Source organism: Chiroxiphia lanceolata, chromosome 1 (genome assembly GCF_009829145.1).
Source record: "Chiroxiphia lanceolata isolate bChiLan1 chromosome 1, bChiLan1.pri, whole genome shotgun sequence".
NCBI lineage: Eukaryota > Metazoa > Chordata > Aves > Passeriformes > Pipridae > Chiroxiphia > Chiroxiphia lanceolata.
In genome coordinates this window covers 72,893,329-72,914,164 of record NC_045637.1, presented here as the reverse complement: position 1 = coordinate 72,914,164, position 20,836 = coordinate 72,893,329, and the positions used below count along the sequence as shown (strand labels likewise).

General features: G+C 37.9%; 1 protein-coding gene across 5 annotated transcripts in view; it reads right to left on the bottom strand.

Moving 5' to 3' along the window:
* The window catches only part of TENT4A (terminal nucleotidyltransferase 4A), a 59,461-nt gene that overhangs the window by 8,731 nt on the left and 29,894 nt on the right, over nt 1–20,836 (bottom strand). For 2 of the 5 annotated variants that reach the window (XM_032699794.1, XM_032699803.1), the window contains exons 9-11: nt 15,291–15,391; nt 14,869–15,041; nt 3,398–3,556 (exon numbers count right to left, since the gene is read on the bottom strand). In XM_032699794.1, the coding sequence (XP_032555685.1) occupies nt 3,398–3,556; nt 14,869–15,041; nt 15,291–15,391 (433 nt within the window). The remainder of the gene's footprint in view (nt 1–3,397; nt 3,557–14,868; nt 15,042–15,290; nt 15,392–20,836) is intronic. The other 3 variants (XM_032699810.1, XM_032699821.1, XM_032699829.1) reach the window with 2 other exon arrangements.

The following is a 20,836-nucleotide window of genomic DNA, read 5'->3' as shown; positions in this document are numbered from 1 at the left end:
CATATTTGTACATCTGGCTAGTTGATGATACCTGCCTTCTCAGAAACATTTGGTAGAATTCAGCATTGACATGAATTAAAACATGTCTTTACAAACCTTTCTTTCATCCAGGTGAACTACGCTTAACTGCTTGCACTCATCTAAAAGAAATACATTTTTGACTCAAGTCCCTGACCAATTTTGTTTTCAATGCTGCTAACTTTTCAGTAATCATTTCAGAGATACTAGCAGGATCAGCACTACTAGTGACTACTAGTAACATCATTAACAATTGTTCCGGATAAAGACAAACTCTGAAGCAAAAGTATTTTAGCCAGAGAAGTGCCTGTAAAGCAGTATAAACAAGCAGTTTATAAGTTTAAGTGTCTGGCCTTATTTGGCAAAACACAAAAGAATCTGAAAAACAAACTACTCCTGCAAGTCCTTTTATAAGTTTTGACTGTGGTATTTCAGCACTGACATTAAGGTTTCATTTCCTAGTTGTTTCCCGTGCTTCCCAACTGAGCCAGTGCATGCTGCTATGAAATTTGCAGTGAACACATTCCCAGACACTACTCATCTAAAGGGTCTTAGACACAGTAGAAGCCAGTCAATACAGCAGGGGGACTGGTGCTTACTGGCTTTAGATACTTTGGAATCAAAAGAGAACCCTTTGGGGAAAAAAAGAATCATCTTAAAAATGAAATGAAAGAGTTCTTCAGACCTAAGAAAAAGGAAGTTTCTTCTGCCTTCATTGTTGACCTAGCATCCAGCAATCCAGCATGAATTGAACTTACTTGATCTCAAAGTAACAACAGGGAAAGTAGTCCTTTCCTCTCCATGGGAAGATACCGAGCAATTTCTGCCCCTCCATCTGTTTTTCTGCATATTTCCAGTGCGCAGCACTGCTTCATAAACTGTTCTGCTCTCCCAAGTGACATTTCAAGCTGCTTTTCAGCAGAGTAGAAGAATGATTACCTTCGAAAAATGATGGATGATGATCCTGAAAAGCTCCTGTGCCAGGAGCTTAATCAGTCCCTGAACTATCTGGAAATTCTCCAATTAATTATGCAGTATGTAAACAGAATTGGTAATCACACCAAGCTTGTTTCAAAAAAGAAAATATTAGGAAGCTTTAACAGCAGCAGACTTGCCTAGAAGGCTGTAATTTGTTGAAAATACATTCACTGCTCTTGACATTGGCACCTCCTGCTTTTGAGGGTTGTGCTCAACATCTAGGTACAGCTTTCCAAGCAGAACTGATGTGGAGGAGGTTGCCAGGGAAAAAGTTGAATACACCATGTAGACAAATGAATCCCTTTCAAAACTTTTTGAATATGAAAGAACACTTGCTGTTAAGAAAAAAGGCTTGTACGTGTTCAAATCCATCAAGAGTCCTCTGAACAACTAGAATGTGCCCATTAAAAGTTATAAACTAGCATGGTCTTAGGTTTTATTAACTGCAAAAGGAAAGCCATCAACCTAATGTAGAACAGTCATGGTCCAGAAGGTACAGGTGAAAAAAAAGACATTTGCAGTATTCTGGGTAGAAGGGCTTCGTTTCCCACTTCTGACTCAGTCATAATCTTTATCAAAAACGTACATTTCTACTTCACAAAATACAAGCTTTTGGTGAATTCAAGGCAAGAAATCATCATCCCCTTTCTGAACTATAGATAGCAAGAAATTCTTCTGATTTAATGTGATTCTCAAGGGCACATCTTTGTCAAGTAAAAGCCACAGAAGAATTCCCACTTTTAAACACGTAAGTACTATATAAACTACTAAAAGAACAGTTAATCATTGGAAAGGACAGCCAAGTAGCAGAAAGCCAGAAAAAGTGCTACAAAGCAGTTGTTTTCCAAGATTCAAAATTCCAACAGATCCAAAATTCATACAACACGTTGCCTCTTCACAACTGGCAAACACTCTGAATGCCAACTTGTTTTGTACTAACAACCACATGCCTCCAAATTGGATTTTATTTTTTGTAATTTTGAAGCTCAACTCCAGAGTACCTCTTCAGAAAAGCAGAGCTGTTAAGGAAAATAATCTAGACTAAGTCTGTATTTTAGATGAAGTTTAACTTTAAATAGCTCTCCAGTTTTCTTCTAAAAAAAAGTCAAAAGTTTCAGACTGTACACTAACAAGTGAATACTCAGTTGCAGACACTAGAATAGCAGTATATTGTTTTATTAGCTTCTCACTAACAGAACATTTTCTGTGCAGATAAGCTGGTTTTCCCTAAGTAAGACTGAGCAGTAGGGGAAAGCAGGGAAAGGAGGAAGGAGGGGAGGAATCTGTGTAATCAATTAAAACCAAAGGTAGGTTAAGGGAGGTGATCATTTGCCCTCTACTCAGCACAGGTGAGGCCACACATGTAGTGCTGGGCCCAGGTCTGGGCTCCCCAGGAACAGAGACATGCACATATCAGAGAGTGTCCCACTGAAAGTCCATGAAGATAAATAAGTGCTGAATCAAATAAAAAAGGCAAGGTCATTAAGCTGAAAATATCCTGGCCCTAGATTCTCAAGAACTCTGATAGAAGGACTCAGAAAAGAAGGAAAACATTGTAAGAACCTGACCAAAACTAGGTTTCAAAGAAATCAGTTTGCTCTGTTGTAGGCAACCTACAACAACCCACAATTTGCATTAAATTTCATGTGAGGCATATTAATAGTTTTAATAATCAAGACTGGAGGAATGTTTTCTGGCAGATAATAAGCAGCACTAAGGCTATTTAAAAAAAAGAAAAAAAACAAACTGATGATTTTTCTTTCCCTTGTACTATAATGGCTATATTAGCCAAAATACATTCACCTCTCAGCACATTTATGCACACATTTTATTTTTTGGTAAAAATTCTTGTAGACTTGTCCATAATTAATTTTCTGTTCTCTATCTTTAAAACATATTACAGAAAGTTACAAGTGTAACCAGATCTAATAATTCAAAATCAAGACAACCAAACAAGCCTGGAAAGGTCAGTACTTTTCTTTGGATTCAAAAACAAGCTTACAGCTATACCACCTACGTGAAGTTTCTAATTGAAGAACAGGAACTCAAACAGCCTAAAGATCTGCAAATATCTCACTAGCTGGGCACCAGGACTCTCAAATACAACTTCAAGAGTCAAGACACCTGACACTCGCTCTTTAACTTACTCCTATGTGTCTGTTTTGTGGAAGGGCTCTTATATGCAGAGATGCAACTCAAACACCGAACCCTTTCCCACCCACTCTTCTCCCCCCACTTCTGATATGGCAGCTAAGTACTTCTACAGTTACATGAAGCTTAGCACAGGCTATATGGAGGTTATCTTCAGAGGTTTTTAGACTGACAGCACAGCGCAAACGATCTACACTTCTGATTTGATCCCTTTCTCAGGAAAGAGTTGCTCTGTTTAGTTGGCTCATACCTGGTTACTGGCGGCCATTATCAAGGTTCCCGTAGGTGCAGATTGGGGTTTACCACTTGGCATAGGCAATGCGGGTGGTAAACTGGCCATAAGCTGAGTCGGTGCTTGAAGACTGAACTGGTAAACATTAGGAGCTGTGCAAGGTGGTGTATCTGATTCCTTTTGGCAGAGAAAAAGGGGAAAAGAAAAGCAACTTTACAGAAAGTACAGTATATACAGACTATGCATGTGAAAATGCACCCAAATATCAACTCATGTGAATACTGTAAAATATCATTATTTTTTTTCAACGGTAAAAAAGTAAAATACAAGCCAGCACAATGTTTATTTTACACATCTAGCAAAAGTTTAACTGAACCTATATTAAGGAGACAATGTCAACAGGTCTATGGCAATCACAGGTTCAAGTCAGCCCAATCTAAAGCCAAAGTTATACCTCTACCAAAATCAAATTAAAAGAGTGGAACTAAGGCTGGGAAAAAAACAGAACAAGAACAGCAACACTAAGCTACAGAAGGGCTAGAATTTTAGGTGTCATGACAGTTCAGTCCTCTGAACAATGTTCTGGATTGTACTTATTTCTAAGTTACTCACTGTAATTGTTACAGTCTTCTCCCATTCTACCCAGCAACAGCAAAGTTAGGGCTCCACCTACCAAGAAACAAGGAGACGGTCTGCCAGTTAAGACTCATTTATGTTCACCAGTCATGCACTCCACTGCTCATGAGGAGCTCTGTTCCCCTCACTTCCCCTCTGAAATCTGATAATTCTTCAGGGGATGCAAGATGGATGCAGGGTTACAGAAAAGATACTGTAATGGAACTGGTATGACTGATTAGTATTCCTTCTTCTCCTTCCAGCCTGATCACCAGCAATTTCAGATGCGTCAAAATCAGACATACAGGTGATGTTAAAACACAGTATGGCTGGAGCACTTAATAGATAACAAGCAAAGACGTGAGCACAGATTTAGGGGTTTATAGGAATTACTGAAGTCTGAAAACACCCTCAGGTCTTAAGCGACCAATTATTTTGTAGGTCGAGGAAGTCGGAAAGCAAGCTACAGCCTTCTGAAATAACTTTGAACACAGATCTCGCAAAACTTATTTTTCAGCTATAACATAATGGTAAAAGTAGCTTTCCCTACATTTTATTGCTGCTTTTTACCATATTCTTAACTCCAAAGCATTCTGAACTTAAAAACAATGGAAAAACCTACTTTTTATCCCAAACCACTAGTGTTTTTTCCATTCCCAGTCATCTGGCTCAAAGTATAGGAAGAGATGGGGCTTGGCCAATTAGTAGTTTAGGAGTTACCACATTAAAAGACATTACTGGCTCACATCATCACAGATCTTTACTGTTAAAATAATTACCAAAATATTCTATTGCTCTTTCTCTAAAGATTAATTGCCTGGAAGTAAAGACTCTTCACATATTTAAATACATCTCCAGCACTACTACTTGCCCTCACATGGCCTTGTTTTCTAAATTAGATTCTTCTCCTAGAGAATAGGCTGTTCTAGAGCAGAAACAAGAAAATATTTTAAAGCTTTTCTTGGGGACGAAGAAGATTCATTTAAGAGAGACAGACAGTTGTGAATACTGAGTAGCCTAAGAAATCAACTACTACAAAGCAAAATTTGCATCCCAGTAGAAGTGAATACTCCCAGTACAAACAGTCATCAATAAAACCCAACTGTTGGAACAATCAGTCTTTTATTGGTCCATACAAAGTTGTGCTTACTAAAAAAGAAGTTCTAGAAAGAAAAGAGCTGCTCTCCTGCTAGTTCAACTAGTGGTGAAAGTCACAGTAAGCCTTTGTGAAGCAGTTTCAGATAACTGCATCATGAATTCACTGGAGACAGATCATACTGGTAACAAGAATATGTGCAGAAAATTAAGTCTTATTTATGAGATCAGATGTTTACTGTTTAATAAATATGTTCATCATAATGGGAAACTATATGCTGTATCACTGACCAAAAAATTAAGCTTGGTTATATGCACATGCCTGGACTAGATGGCATTTTTCTCCTTTGCCCAATCCTACAGTATCAGCCACAAGAACAGGCTAAGGTCTCCACAGCGATGAAGTTTCTTTGGACATTGTTGGTCATGGAATTAATAAAAAGTTTATAAAAAGAGAGATAAACAATGAAAGGGTAGTCATGTTTGAACAGAGTTTTAAGCATGCTCACAAGTAACTATGAACTAGCAGATGGGATGGAAAAAGGGATCTTACTGTCTATCCAAACCAATGCATTATCTTCTGCAATCCAACCTTCGCAAACCTGACCAAAGAACAATTTTAGTGTCTCCACTCAAAGAACTCTCTCTTCTGCTTGGATACAGCCCTGAAGGCTGACATACCCAACCCAGATGTGACACTTCTCATTTATGAGATTTCTAAGGGGCTTTTGTGCAACAAAAAGTTAACTCCAGTCAGGAAGGAGCAGCAGATGGAAGAGAAAAGAGTCATATCATTTAATTAAGATTAGACAAATTTCACCACAAAGAACCTTGTGTTGCTTTATGTTAATTTTGTAACAGCTATGTTCTTCTGTCTCAATGTTACTTACGATACACATCTCATACAAGCCGATTGTATCTCTCTCCTGAGGCGATCTTGGACTGCTAATAGGATTAATGTATGGAGTTGATATCCTAACTTCTCAACAGCATCTAAACTCTTTTGTGAAGAACAGCATTACCGTTCTTAATTAAACTGAAAAGTTAACCTCAGTGATCAGAAAATTGAGCTCAATGTGAACAAATCTGATTTTCCATAAGCACTGCCTACACTGAGGGATTAAGTCTTCCTTGATCTTCTTAAGTATAATGTGCAAACTTGAAGGATAATGGAACTTCAGAAGACGTACAAGTAAATACATAGTCTCGACACTTTAGGTACATGTTGGAAGAGAAAAGTTCTGACCATTACTAAAGTAAGGGCCACAGAGGTCACATTATATAAAGATAAATGTAAAATAAATGGGTAAGACCCCTTGATTTTAGCAAATAATCTAGGGATAAAGCTAAAATGACTGCACTAAGAGCCAAGGTAAGTTCCTGATCTCTTGAATGCGGCAAATATCTTCTAAAGAGATGCAGGTACAGGTTTATCCTACTGGGAAATTTCCATTTCGAAATATATTCTTTAAATCAGTTTCGACTTTCTGAGTAAGAATGTAGTACCTGGAAGGAAGATTTCTACTATTCACAGCCTTGATTACTGAGGACTGTAATTTACTTTAATGTTGGAAAGACTGAAGTATGGAAACTCAAGCGTTACTGATCATAGTAATGCATCTGCATAGACAGAAACAGTGAAACACTGCAGTCATATGAAAGATGAAGAACTGAAGCAGTCTTACAATCGAGACTTCCTGACATACAAAGAGAACAAAAAAAAAAAGAAAAATCCTTCTTCTGTTCTGCAAAATGCATCTCTCATTATAAAACATCCCAGGACCTCAACAGCAAGAGAATATTTACTTGCCAAAAGCTCCTTACCAACTAGGTCTGGCCATAAGAGCTTATTTCTCTTAACCCAAGGCTTAAGATACAAGGTAAAGTGTATGAGTACAATCATCCAACAAGACAATAGTTCAGCTTCCATGAATTTCATGTGCCAATTATACTCATAAGCTTCCTTTACATCAGCCTAAATGTATGATGAAAAAGTTGTGCCATCTGCTTTGTTTCATGATGTAGTAAGTTGAAACTTCTTAACAAACAATAGCTACCATTTTAAAGCTTTCAATTTCCAAGGCAGTAGGCTTTTTTAAAAGCTGGAGTGGCCTAAGATCAATTAATGATGTGTTTAAGTTTTGGCCCAGTGGTAAAAGAGGCTATCCTAGAAGTCAGTATTCAGAAATAAAAACTTAAACAATAGAATGCAAGTTTCTTGCTAATGTGATAGATTTGGGCTTTTACACTCCTCTTTCCGAGAATGCACTACAGAGGTCTTGGCAAAAAGATTCTTATTGTTTCCATTCTCGAAACTTCTTTCCCATAACATTCATAAGCTGAAAGCCGTGAAAGAACAATGACCACTTCAAAAATTGTGTTCCATCTTTGCTTTCAAAGAACTGAAAACTGTGAGAAAATTGGTGGTTATAGTTAACACTTTACACTACACAGGGTTTTTCATATGCTCCTCTCCTTTCTTACAATTACAGTGATTTAACAGTAACTGCTGCCAGTCTTACTCCTTTTGCCTCTTTTCTCGTTCTAGCTTTCTCCATTATACCTGCATTATCATCTGGCATGATTATGAGCCAATACACAGAGGTGAACCACAGAAACAGTAATCCCCTTATTAGCTTCATCTTCTGAATCAGCTCACCACAGGATTAGGTGCAGAAAAGTGCAGAAAAGCAGGAGCAGCTAATGAATGGAAACTTTGGTAGCAAGTACATCTAACTACTCGACTGGCTTAGTAAAAGTGTAAAACCCCACTCCTTTGAACATAAAGCAACACCAGAGGACTTCAAAATTTCATACTTTGGAGCCACGTGCAAAAGCAGAACTTGAATGCATGCTCTCAATTGAATGGTTTTAGCCCCAGGGTTTAGCTGGGTTTTAGCCCCAGAGTACTTAACTCTGCTTGATAAACCACCATGCTTCCAAGGTGTTTTTATGATCACCCCCCCACCCTCATCTCATGTCTTCCACATCCTGTGCTGTTTCTTGGTGGGTGGAGCCACAACTTCAGCTATGGTGTAAATAAAGCAGAATTGAGATGAACAACATTTGTACTTCTACAGGAGGTCACAAGGTAGATAACTTGAATCATTACAGTTCCACCATTTCCACTGGTCAGCCTATAAACAATACAAATGTCTCGAGTTAAGATGAAATCGGTTGATTTTTCTGCCTTTCATTGCAAAAGGAAAATATCTTGGTCATCTTGATTACAGAAGGGGAAAGGTGAAAGAAGAGATATAGGATAAACAAGCAAACTGAAAAATATGTATCCTCCAAAAGCATTAGTGTTCATTTGACAAAACAACAACTAAAAATGTAATCTAATTAGTATCTACCAAAATTAAATACAAGCACAGTACCCCTTTAACCTCACCTCATTATATCTTGCCAGGCCTTACTGTGAGCTTATTCCATGTTCTATCAATACTCAGTGTATTTCAGATAAGTCATCTTAAACAAAAAAGATCGCAGAAGTGTGTAATTTTAAATATCCTTTTTTAGCCCAGTACTTTCATTTCACGGGCTTTCATCTGGTCTGTATTGTTAACAATATAGCAATATTTCAAGTTTGATTTTCAAGTTATGCACTAAATTACAGGACTCATTATGCAAGCTGAACATACATCATTCTAGATTCTATATACTAAATTTAGGTTTTCTTCCATCCTAAAATGGCTTAGGTACCTCTGTGGGGTTTTTTCACAGGAGGGAATGTTAAGATATGGCAAGACTGCAACTAGCCTATGGCATCAGAAACTAGTCTGAATTTGACACTTCCAAAATTATGTGCTTCTCTCCTTACTTCACTGACATCACAGCAGTAAAATCCCATTTTACTTGCTGACATAAAAATTCCTTCTGTACCCTCTGCTGCTTAGAATAACTTGTTATTAAATAAAATTACTTTGGAATTTTGTATTCAGTGTTGTGCCTCCTGCAGCTTTGCAGAAATGTATTTCAAGTGGATATGGATAAAAGACTGCTCAAGGAACTTATAGGAAGCACGGAACCGATGAAGAGCATGAGGCAGTATAAAACAGCACATGGTCAGAGATACAGGTTAAAAAACCACAAAAACAAATGTGGGGCTATATGGTGAAAGAGGAAAATAAGCAAAAGAAGCACTGGAAAAAAATTTCTTCCCCTCTAGTTCACAGAAACCAATCATAATCTCCACAGCAATAGCAGGCAAAAGGAGTGGAGTTTTAAACAATATGGGGCTTAAACTCCTAAATTCCTCAAATTAAATGTCAATCAAATGTTTTTTCCCAGTAACATCAGGTTGTCAGTGCCTGTACACTCAGGGTTGCCCACTGCTTCATGTGGAAACCAGTTGGCTGCAAGTCAGCACTTACACTAACCATCAAGAGGCCTGCCTTTTAAAGAACTTGTCTCTATTTGTTCAGGAAAGGGAGAAGAGCAAGACAAAAATCTCCATAATAATAACGATGATCAACTATCAACACACATTTGAATTGCTACTTTGATTAGGACATGAGACTATTCAGCAAGTAGGAGAAAAGGAGAAAATCTGTGTAGCTCTTGCTCTCAGACTAAGGATTTTACAAGGCCACCCCCTTCTGCTCCCTCTCCTTACACATAAAATTTCAACTGCAACCCTGCAAATTAATCAGTCATTAAGACAGATTTAACAAGACTACGAGAAGAGCTGTTACATATTCTGAAGTGCCTCTCCCTTTACTGTAGATAAGCATATACCTTACACCTGCAAACTTAACTTTAAAAAAAGTGCAAAATTTATCTGGACAAGATAAGTCATATACTCTATCACTTCTCTCTGTGACTATGGAATTACAATGGCTCCAGCTAATAAGGTGAAATTCACAGTCTTCAGCTAATAAGAAAGAAATTGAGGTGGTGATAACTTCATTAAGCATGTTGAGTTCAAGTACGAAGCCATAATTACTGCAAAGCAAGTAGGAGTTCCAAAATCAGTGTGGATCTTGTAAGCATTCAGCAGAATTGGAAGAATAATGAGTCTTAGTCTTATCAGTCATATTTATATATTACTCTCAGAATACACAGTACTTGATACAGTGAAAAGACACATTCCCAGAACACTGAAGGTACTGCTCAGCGCATTCATTAGCTGATGGGGCAGAATGGTGGGGACATCAAGCACTGACATTCTGACAATAGGTTTTTATGAAGCCTGACCTGCAAGGTTTACAGGTAAAATTTCAAGAACAGTCTGAAAGGAGATACTGTAAATGCTAAAAGTTTAAAAAGAGGCAAGGATTGTGCCATCCCCAAAGCTAGACTATAGGGGTACCTTTTTCACTGAAACTTCAACTACCTTGGCACTACTACATAATCTTGAGAACTCAGAACTCTTCACAAAATCATTCTGTCATACAAGCCCACACAACATTATCACCACGAACACTGAGATAAAGTGCATGAAATTTGTTAGATCCAAACTTTTAAAAGACAACTTGGAGATCTGTGCTGCACTGGATATGAGATTATATATCCATTGGGTAAGGGAAAAGAGATTTAAATTTTCCTATTAGCCATGACATCTGTTACTGATATGCAGGTATCACCGTCACATAAAATGTTAAGCTTTATTTGGCATAACAGCATCAAAACTTCAGAGCATACTTAGCACTAGGAATCAAAACAGACCAAAATAAGACACACCTAGGATTATTTTTTACTTGGCAGAGACTGTTCATCAGGCAGTAGATATTCTCCAGCACTACTCTACGACTTCCTGACCTAATAGAAAGCATTTTTCTACAATGCTTAAGCAGCAAGAAATCCAGGTCACCAGTTACAGAGCATAGGTCCAGAATGAAAAAAACTCTCGCATTTTCATGAGGAATTTGGCTGTGAGACTGACATCTGCAACTAGCCAGAACAAGTAGACAGCTGGGGGCAAACATCCTTCTTTTCACTCGGTTTCAGATTCTCATAACACTCACCTAATTGAGTATGAAGGGGAGATTTCCTAATGCCAGAGGCTTGTTTTCTGTTACGGAACAGTTTAACTCTTGCTCCCACAGAGTAAACACTCAAACACTTTGCACTGTCCTTGATGGCAAAGTCATTTATAAAGCATCTTCCATTATTCAATTAAACATTTGTTGGATCACGTGGGAATGCATAGTATTTTACAACTTACCTGTTTGCAAGAGTAAATAAAGAACATACACTGCCTTTTTGTCAGGGTAGCACAGGGTATTTTAAATACCTGCAGAGCAGAAGGCTTCACTGAGAGAAGATTTACTACATAGATCAGTTTGATAATAAACAGAATCCAGAAAAATGTATGAACAGTTTAATAAGTTTTGGTGTTCAGAGTCCTTGTTTTTCTCATGTGTTCCTCAGTTTGCTCCTTATCACTAATATTTACATTCTTCATAGAGCTGAGGTAACAAGGTAGGAATTTTAACATTCAGCATTTTGTAAAGAGCTACATTAGAAGTACTGATGAGCAAGTCTGCATTGACATGTACAGTAAGACAACCACATTAACTGAACAGCTCACTCATTAGTAGTAACAATGGTATCAGAAAACAGGTTTCTTTTCCATGAGGTTTTTGATCCAAAATTTACTGGTCCTTTGAAAAGCTGTTTTTTGTGACCAAGATTTTGCAATTGACTAGGACACATGAAAGACAGCACAACTAGAATTTCATCAGCCAGGTAGTGCTAGCATAAGGCACTTCGTAAATAGTTTTGCTGCCTTGGAAAATCCATAAAATTATACTTTTGGTTCAGATTATGATTTGGTCTCATTAGATGTGCACACTGGGCTGTGTAGCAAGTTAGTTCTAGATGTGAAAATTCTTCCTGAATTTCAGGTGGTATGCTGAGAAAAAGCACATAAATCTAAAATATACAGCAAAAGAGAAGGCTGCCCTTGAAGAAGGTATTTCTCTTGTTCCTAAGTACACAAGTTCTCATCTTCAAAAGGTTGCCATAGTCCCCAAAGGAAGGAAAGGAGTAGCAGAAACGCAAAGAACTCAGGGTAGTAAGTGTAAGCTCTCATATCCCTACACATCCATTTTTCAGAGTGTATACAGATGTTGAAAGGCTGACTTCTAAATGCTAGCTCTGGTTTATGCCAATCCAGTCTCCAGAAAAACCTGTTCCTTATTCTACTCCGAGATCTGTTCTCTTGCTGCTGGAATAAATCTATAACCATTGCTGTATCTGAAGGGCCCATAAGTCCAAGACACCAGAAGCCTTGTCTATTCAGCTGCTGAATCAATTGTAAGATTATAAGGCAAACCGGTACTGCTGTGAGAACTTCAAGAAAACAAATCTGTTTAAAACCCACACAGCATGCTATATTACAACCAACTATTAAACCAAAGGGCTTCATAAAAATTCTAGGATCTCTCTATGAGCCATACTGCACTGCTTTGATAACTCCTGCACACTCAATACATACTGCCAATATTGCTTCCAGGGCATGTTGACAAATATATGCAAGGTCTCGAGACTTACTGCCAGTGTACAGTGATGTGATGACTTCAGAACACAACTCCTTTTCTGCTAGCATGGATGGCTGCAGAGGGGCAATATGATCAACTAATATCACAAGTTTCCAAGCCTTTTTCCTCAAAAAGGTCCAGATCCAGCTGATCACTATTACCAGTGAGACTTCAGCAGTAAATGGAAAAACAAATGGAAAAGCAAATACACTATCTAGTCCCTCCAATTTAACAGCTAGTATCTTAGAGCTGAAAAATAGCAAAAGATATTCTGCAGTCATGCAAAATACACCTCCAGAAACAGTATCTTAATGTAGACTTTAAGTTTTATAATGACATAGGGATGAATATCTTGCTATTAAAATAAAATTTAATTATTGGGAACAGATCAGCAAACTGTCACTCTCAGGTCTCCTTGTCTCCTACATTTTCTTTGTAATCTGTACCTTGCTTTCAGTCTTTCAGTATCAGAGAAGTTTAGGTGATTTAACTTCAAATAAATACAGAATCCTTCCTGAAGAGCAACCCTTCCACAAGATCAGAGGAAGCACTACATATAACTCTAAAGTGATGAGATGCATCATATTCATATTCCATTTTCCTGAAGCTGATACCAAAGCTCATACCTATTTGTACTGCACCAGAAGTTTTGGCACAAATACAAGGTTGTCACACATGCTAGAGGTTCCTCTGCTGCAACCTGGGCATAGCATTATGCCAGATCATGGCACAGATCGCCTCACTACAGCAGAATAGACTTCTCTTCCTCAATTAGGTGCAGCTCAGGACTGCTCAACCAGAACTTGCTCCTCCTCAAATGCCCAAGTATGAGTAGGATGAACTCGTCAGTTATTTGCCAGAAACATGCCATTCCATTCCCAATTAAGATAACATGCTATCGGTCTATTAAGGACATAATGCCAATATATGACCAGGCCCTAAACTAGAGACTGTCACAAGGACAAGGATATAATGTCTTTTATTTTGTTAAAAAAGGTAGCATTTCCTTTTACTTTGTGGATGCTCAAGCAGATTTTCAGGTCTGTCTTGTTGAGTGCTTCCTTTTCACTTTTTATTAATTTGTCTGGCATCAGGCAATGAAGTTCCATCTTCTATCAGGCAAAACGGGACTAAGGGGAGTTCATAATCGCTCACCACCCATTATGTTGGGAGTGCACAACATTAGGCCAATATTTGCATTTTCTTATAAAATTTATTACAGCAAAACCTTGCCTACTGACTTCCTTAAACCAGGAACATGGCTAGCAGTATCACTGGCAAGCATCATGCTGTTCTTTTTCCAATGGTCAGATGGTACAGCCAAAGCATTTGCCATATTTACTGAAGTGGTATGAAAAGACAATTCAATATCAAAAAACCAGTAGTATAAAATAACTTTAGAAAGTAACCAGAACCTATAAAGACGGTGCTTGTCTCTTAAAAGTTATTGAAATTTTATTGAATACAATTCCCAACTTTTAATTCCATATTTGACTAGTTTTTGAAACAGTCAAGAAACAGGTATTTGGACCTCTCTTGGCATCATCCAGTTATTCACTATTGTAGTTGACTGCATATTACATCCTGTTCCACCTACGACTGAATGCTTCAGTAGGATTTACAGTGTGAACCTCACGCCTTGCAATGTTGTGCTTTATAATCTGCACTGCCTAATTCTGCAATGATTTAACTTCATACTGAAAAAAACCCCATCTTACAGAATCTTAAGAGTCTGGGAACGTACCTCAAGAGACTGCAGCCTCCTCTTCCAGGAAGTTACAATAAAGCCCGGCAATTACTTTCAAATAAGGAAGCTGAGAAGACTTTACCTGAGTGCTCTGTTACCATTAAAACATGAACTGACTGCTTGGCTAAAAATAGTAAGGAATGTTATTCACCTTCACAGTACAATATGAAGTTCATGTTCAATTTTGGGTGTGTGGAAAAAGGATCAGAATTCGATGGTGGAAGATTTTGCTTAATAGGAGGATTTACGAAGACATATTTCTACTCTTCTACTTAATTAGCAACTGTTAAATTGGGTTGTTATATTTCATTACATCTAAATACTACCATAAAGGGTACCAAAGATTTAGGATGGATATAAGACCCGTTAAATTTAATGGAAAAAATATTTGATTTCAGTAATTTTTCTGAGCAGAGGACATTATTGATTTGCTGTAGCAGCCTAGGGACAGTACCACATTACGTGCTGTTCTATCAATCAAGGCTTTGAAGCATACAATAAACTCTGCTTCTTATTAGTTTAACCCATTAAAAGAAAAAGCTTACAATGTCACTGCCAGAGAGTGATGATACAGAAGACGCAGATGAGCCCGAGGATAACTGTTGTGTGCTGCCCAATGACAAAGTCAAGTGTTGATTGTAAGGTGGTTCAGAGTCCCTGTTCTGTTGCTGTTCTCCATTGCAGAGAGCTATCTGGTCTCTTATTTTCAACCTATTATCTGTTAAGAGAAAACATAAGTATCATTTAAGAGCACAGAATACAAACATAAAGGCCTCGAAGTCTAAGAAGAACTGCAGTTTAACAAGCTAATTGAAAAACAGGCTCAGAGAAAACTAGTCTTGGGTTAGAAAGTTACAAGTTCCTTTTATTTTTTCCTACATATCTGAATGATTAATTTCAAGGTATGAGTATTTTGATTACATCAAATTCAAGAAAAAATTTTAAGTTGGTTTCCTGCTATACCTACCAAGTTCAGGTGATAAATTAATTTTGCTCCCCCACTTCTTTTTAATCCAGGCCCTGTAGTCAATCACTTCTTGGGTCACTTTGATGATTCTACCTAATGTGCTAAAAAAATTTTTCAATTAAGTATTAAACAAAGACTGTTGGTTACATATTTGCAAGCATTGTAACAAGCAACCAAATTATGCTAAAAGTCAGACACCCCTAACCAAAGAATCCTCTTGAACTTTCATATTTTTAGTGCACAGTTTAATCCACTGAATCATCACCATTTTTATATTAGTATATTATTTTTCTTCTACTATTCCAACATGCAAGCACTGATAAGTAAGAATTTTACTCTGTATTTCTAAATGGAGTGCATCTTAATTATCAAGAATGTACATGCTGATACCAGTGTACTTGATAAAAGCAATTTATGGATCTTGCATTTCTCCATACAGAAATCTGTATTACAAAGCAGAATTATTTCGAAAGAATCTGGATTACAACAGGTACGGGATGCACTGAAGACACCAACATCCCAGCACTGTAATTGACTATCTGGAGACAGATGCCTTCATTAATCCTTGCTTACAGATTTACAAGACCACTTAAAAGGTGTTAAGGTCCCCACAATTATAAAGGAAGTACCATGGATCATGAGGTAGTGGAAATAAGAGACTGGCTCCAAGACTGGAACGAGTGAGAATTTTAAAAAATTTCTAACAGTAGGAGGCTCAAAGGAAATGCTTACCTGGTCCTGCTGAACAGTGACTAATTATCAAAATAAGAGTTTTCCCAACATGCTTTCCCAACATTCAGCTATTTGAATTGTACTTCTTGAGCAGCTGCTGTCTTCTTGTCTGAGAGCTAAATTTTCAAGCTTTCCTTTCATCAGAGACTAGTGGCTGAAACACTAACTATAAGCTCCACGCTCCAGATCCACAAAAAAATTACTATAGTACAGACATGGACTGTGGAAAGTTATCACTTTGGAGAAGGTAATGTAATTTTAGTTTTGAATATCTTCAATGGTTACATTAAAGTTTATTTTGTATTTCACATCATAAAGGTACATTCTCTCTGTACTGGAGATTTTTTTTGGTTTAGGTCTATAATGGGAAGGCAGGACATACAAAGCCTTAATGTACTCAGACTACCTTTATTAGGTCTTTTCATAGCAATGCTTTGAAAAGCATCACTAATTCTCCTACTGTCATAGGGATTACTATTTCACACAAGACCAAATACCACATGTTCCATGTTAGTATTCCAACTTTAAAGACATGTCACTGTTAGTACTAAAAAAAGTAAGTCCAGCATTTTAAGGAAACATTGAACCAAATAACATCATCTAAGTTACAAGTCCAATAGCTGCAGATGGGCCAGCAGGACAGAATGCATGTCATCCACCATTCTACTTATGTAATGTAAATAAAATGATGCATGATGGAAATCAAAATCTTGAATTTCACATGCAGAATTAAAAGTGTGATTATCACTACTCAGCAATTAGAGATCTGGGTTATAATAGGTAATTCTTTGGAAACCACAGTTCAATAGCTAAGTAGAACACATTAGGAAAAGGACAAATAAAACAGAGGATTACATTTTGTTAATGTATACTCCCATGATGTAACAGCATTTTAAATACTTAGTGCAGTTCTAGTTTCTCAATCTCAAAAAGGAAGTTGAGCAAGAGGAGACAGAATGAAGACAGGGATGACCAAAACTGCAGAAAATCAGCTGTGGCCCTAAAGCTGTAGTTCCCAAGACAGCAATGGGACAGCATGGGACTCAAACACAGACCTGCTGGGTCTCTTCAGCACCACAATAGGTAAGGAAATCTTGCAGTTAAAAAGTTTCACCTGAGAATGCCTTCAGAAAGAGTTAAGCCTTTACTCCAGGACAACCCATAAATTTCACAACTGCCACCAGCTGTGGTCTTAGAACCAGAAAATGAAAAGGGACGGAATAACACAAGCTCTTACAGATAAGGAGTTTGCCAAGCTGGGAGCTTCTTAGAGTACTTTCCCAGAAGCAAAATCAAGAGTCATGACTTCATATACAACAAGGAAAATGAACGATACAGGCTGGTATTTTTATCAGACTTGGTGACTGATACACCAAAAATGCCTGCTATCAAATAGATATAATGGGTAAAACTACTGCTACACCAACAATTGTGTCAGAATTGCACATAGAGAACTGGGGAATATGTTTTCTCACCAGTTCCTTTCAAAGAGCACAGAGATCAAATCCCTAAACTCTAATTTTTTGTAGAAAAAAGGAAATTCACTAAGTTATAAGGTCAGGAGTTCAAAGACAGATCCATGCTACATTGCTTGTACAGGAAAATTAAAAACATTCATTATGAGACATCAGAAACTGAAAAGTGACTGGGCTATACTGCCATATACTTAATGTAGCAGCAAAGAGGAAGCAAGTGTGATCAAACTAGATATTGATCTCAAAGAATACTATTTCCTATGTATGGGACTTGAGCATATCCACAGGTTCAAAGAACAATTTTTTTAAATAAGCATTTAAAAGTTATGCTTAGATCTGTTTTCACCACTGAAAGTGCTTAGGAACAAAAAACCCTATTAATCTACCCTGCCTTTATTACGAGAAAACTTCACACTTTCAAGGCATTTTATTTGACTAAGGCCAGAATTTCTATAGATGTACAAGACACACACAATTCTTCAAAGGTGCTTGGATGGAAGACATGGAAAAACTGGTTAAAAAACTTAGACAGCTCTCCTGTGAAAGATGCCGCTTTAAGGTTTTTTCCCTTAATATTATCACATAGCAAAACCAGGAATAAGCTAGTTACATGTCTAGTTTATTTTATAATAAGAACTTCGAAGTTTCTCTTTTTACACACTGCAACACCTCAGTTCACAGGGACACTTTCTAGCCGTCATTACAGCACAACTACTGTGCAAATCAATCTTAAGATCACTCTTAAAAGGTTCAGACTGATAACATCAGATTCAGTAAAACCAAATATGTAAAGCTCCAGCCAAGCTCCACATGAATGAGGTCAGTAGCAGAGCATGAAAAAACATCAAATCTGTGAGAGAACAGTCAAAATAAGTGAAATATCCCTAGGGTATTAAAAGTGCAATATAGACTAAAAGCAAACTAAGGAGCGCCTTCGAAGGATCTGGCTTGAGCATGAGGATTAAAAAGAACACCCTCAAACCTTTACCCTGACAAATACTCTGCATAGGAGAAGCTGGTATTGCTGATAACCTTTAAGAGAAAGCAAGCATTCTAGTGACACCACCACCATTCATTCAAGACGCGAAGTAAAGGAAGAGCTATTTCAGACAGCACATTTCTCCTCTCTGTGTCAGCAGATCTAGCAGGCAAATTTAACATTCCTTTTGACAGCTCCCAGAGCTATTTTGGCCAACCAGTGGCAACTCAAATCTAACATATAGACCAGTCAGCAGTTAGATCAGTTGAACTGGAAAAGAGACCAAACAACTTACCAAGCACAGAGATGGAAAGATCACTTTCTATATGGCTCAGACTACAGTTGTTTTGAAGACTATCACCTGTAAACGACAACTCCTCCACCACCACCAGCCTGTTGGCATGACTGTCCCTTTCCTTCATCCACCTGCACCATGTCTGGCATCATTACAGAAGACTTCCAAAGTCTTACTTATACTGAAGAACACATGAGAGCAGAACCAAGTCTTACATCCTCATTTCATATGACCTCAACTGCTTCCCAAATATAACTACACAGCTGTTTAGAGATGCAGTCTGAGCATACATTCCTATGTGGACTATGCAACAGACCAGCGTGTCAGCCAACATCCTGATCTGCAGAACATTCATATTAACTAAGGATGCATCTTTGTCACATCCAGATTAGCATAATTTATGGCTGTGAAATGGCTCTTGACCCAAATGTGAACTCCTCCTGCTTTTCTTGCTTCTGATCTGTCCATCATCAGTCACATGCTGGATCAACTTCCTGACATGACAGAAATGTTGAGATATTTGTTCTCAGTCAGACCAGAGTCAATCTGACTCATCTTCTGACTACAGGATTGCTAGAGCTGATCCAAGGCAAGATTTGGACTGAGAAGAAAGGAAAAGCACAGATGACAGGAGATAATCCAGAGGTAGTTAGGCTAGACAAGGTATAATGTGAAATTACACCTTAATATAGAGGCCATGGACATGATAGTAACACATAGTCCACTATTTCAAAGAAAATGAATCAATAAGGAAGAGCTTGTTGCCAAATATCTGCAAATATCCTGCAGTTTATCAAGAAACAGAATAAAACTGGAAAAATGGTCAGACTCAAAACAATGTATCCAAAGAAGGGCAAGGAAGCTGATCAAGGGGGTGGACTCTAAGTCTTAAGAGAAACAGCTGAAAGAACGGGGGTTGCTTAGCCCCAAGAAAAGGAGACTCAGGGTGGACCTTACTACTCTCTACAATTACCTGAAAACAGGTTGCAGCCAGGTAGGGCTCGGTCTCTTCTCCCAGGTAACAAGTGACAGAACAAGAAGAAATGGCCTCAAGCTGCACCAGGGGAGGTTTAGATTGCATATTAGGAAAAATTTCATCAAAAGGATCATCAAGCACTGGAACAGGCTGTCCAGAGAAGTGATGGACTTACCATCCCTGGATATATTTAAAAGCCATGTAAATACGGCACTGAGGGACATGGTTTAGTGGTGAATGCAGTGGTAGCTGGGCTAATGGCTGAACCCAATGATCTTAGAGGTCTTTTCCAACTTAAATGATTCTATGAAAACATCACTCCTCAGACTAAAGAAGTTAGCTCACTTAAAATAACACACTCTTCTCTAGAGACAGGCTATGGGTAAAGACTATAGTATGTGCTTCAAACAGCTTAGTAACACCAATGCTTAAGCATGAGATAATCTGTCCATAACTATATTTTAAAACTAGACTCATGTCTGTGGCCCTAAATATTAAGAAAGCGATCATGATTTTCAGTCATCTTGGCTGAAGTTAGAACACCAAACTTTACCTTGCATACAAGTTGTACAGATTCAAAATGGATCAGTCTCTTCATTTTCCTACCAGGAAACTCCTTTTTCCAAGATGACAGGAAGCTGTTTGCTCTAATAAAAATCAACCAAACTGTCTATCAAACTCTCCTGAGCTGTTCTTGAAAGGGGATGGGTGAGATTGACTGGGGACAAAACAGCTTTAAGGTAATTTCTGTAGTGGTAAGAATTACTTCAGGATTACAGCTGATTACTGTTTCCACTTGGAAGAAAGCTTTTCCATGACAGAAGGTAGCTTTCAACCCCCACTACACCTCAGATGTATTTGGAAGCTTGAATGAAAATGGTGGCAAGTCATTTGAATCTATCCCCTATTATTCTGTGGGACTTGTTACTACAGAACATGGCAAAGAGAAAGGTCTCTGCCGAAGGACTAAAAGCTGACTTTTTTTTTCCCCACTGGGAATATCAGAAGCAGCAGCTGGCTAGAGAGCCTCAAACTAACTCAGACATCTGTTCATTTGAGTTAGGTTGACCATGGAAAAGAGCAATAACA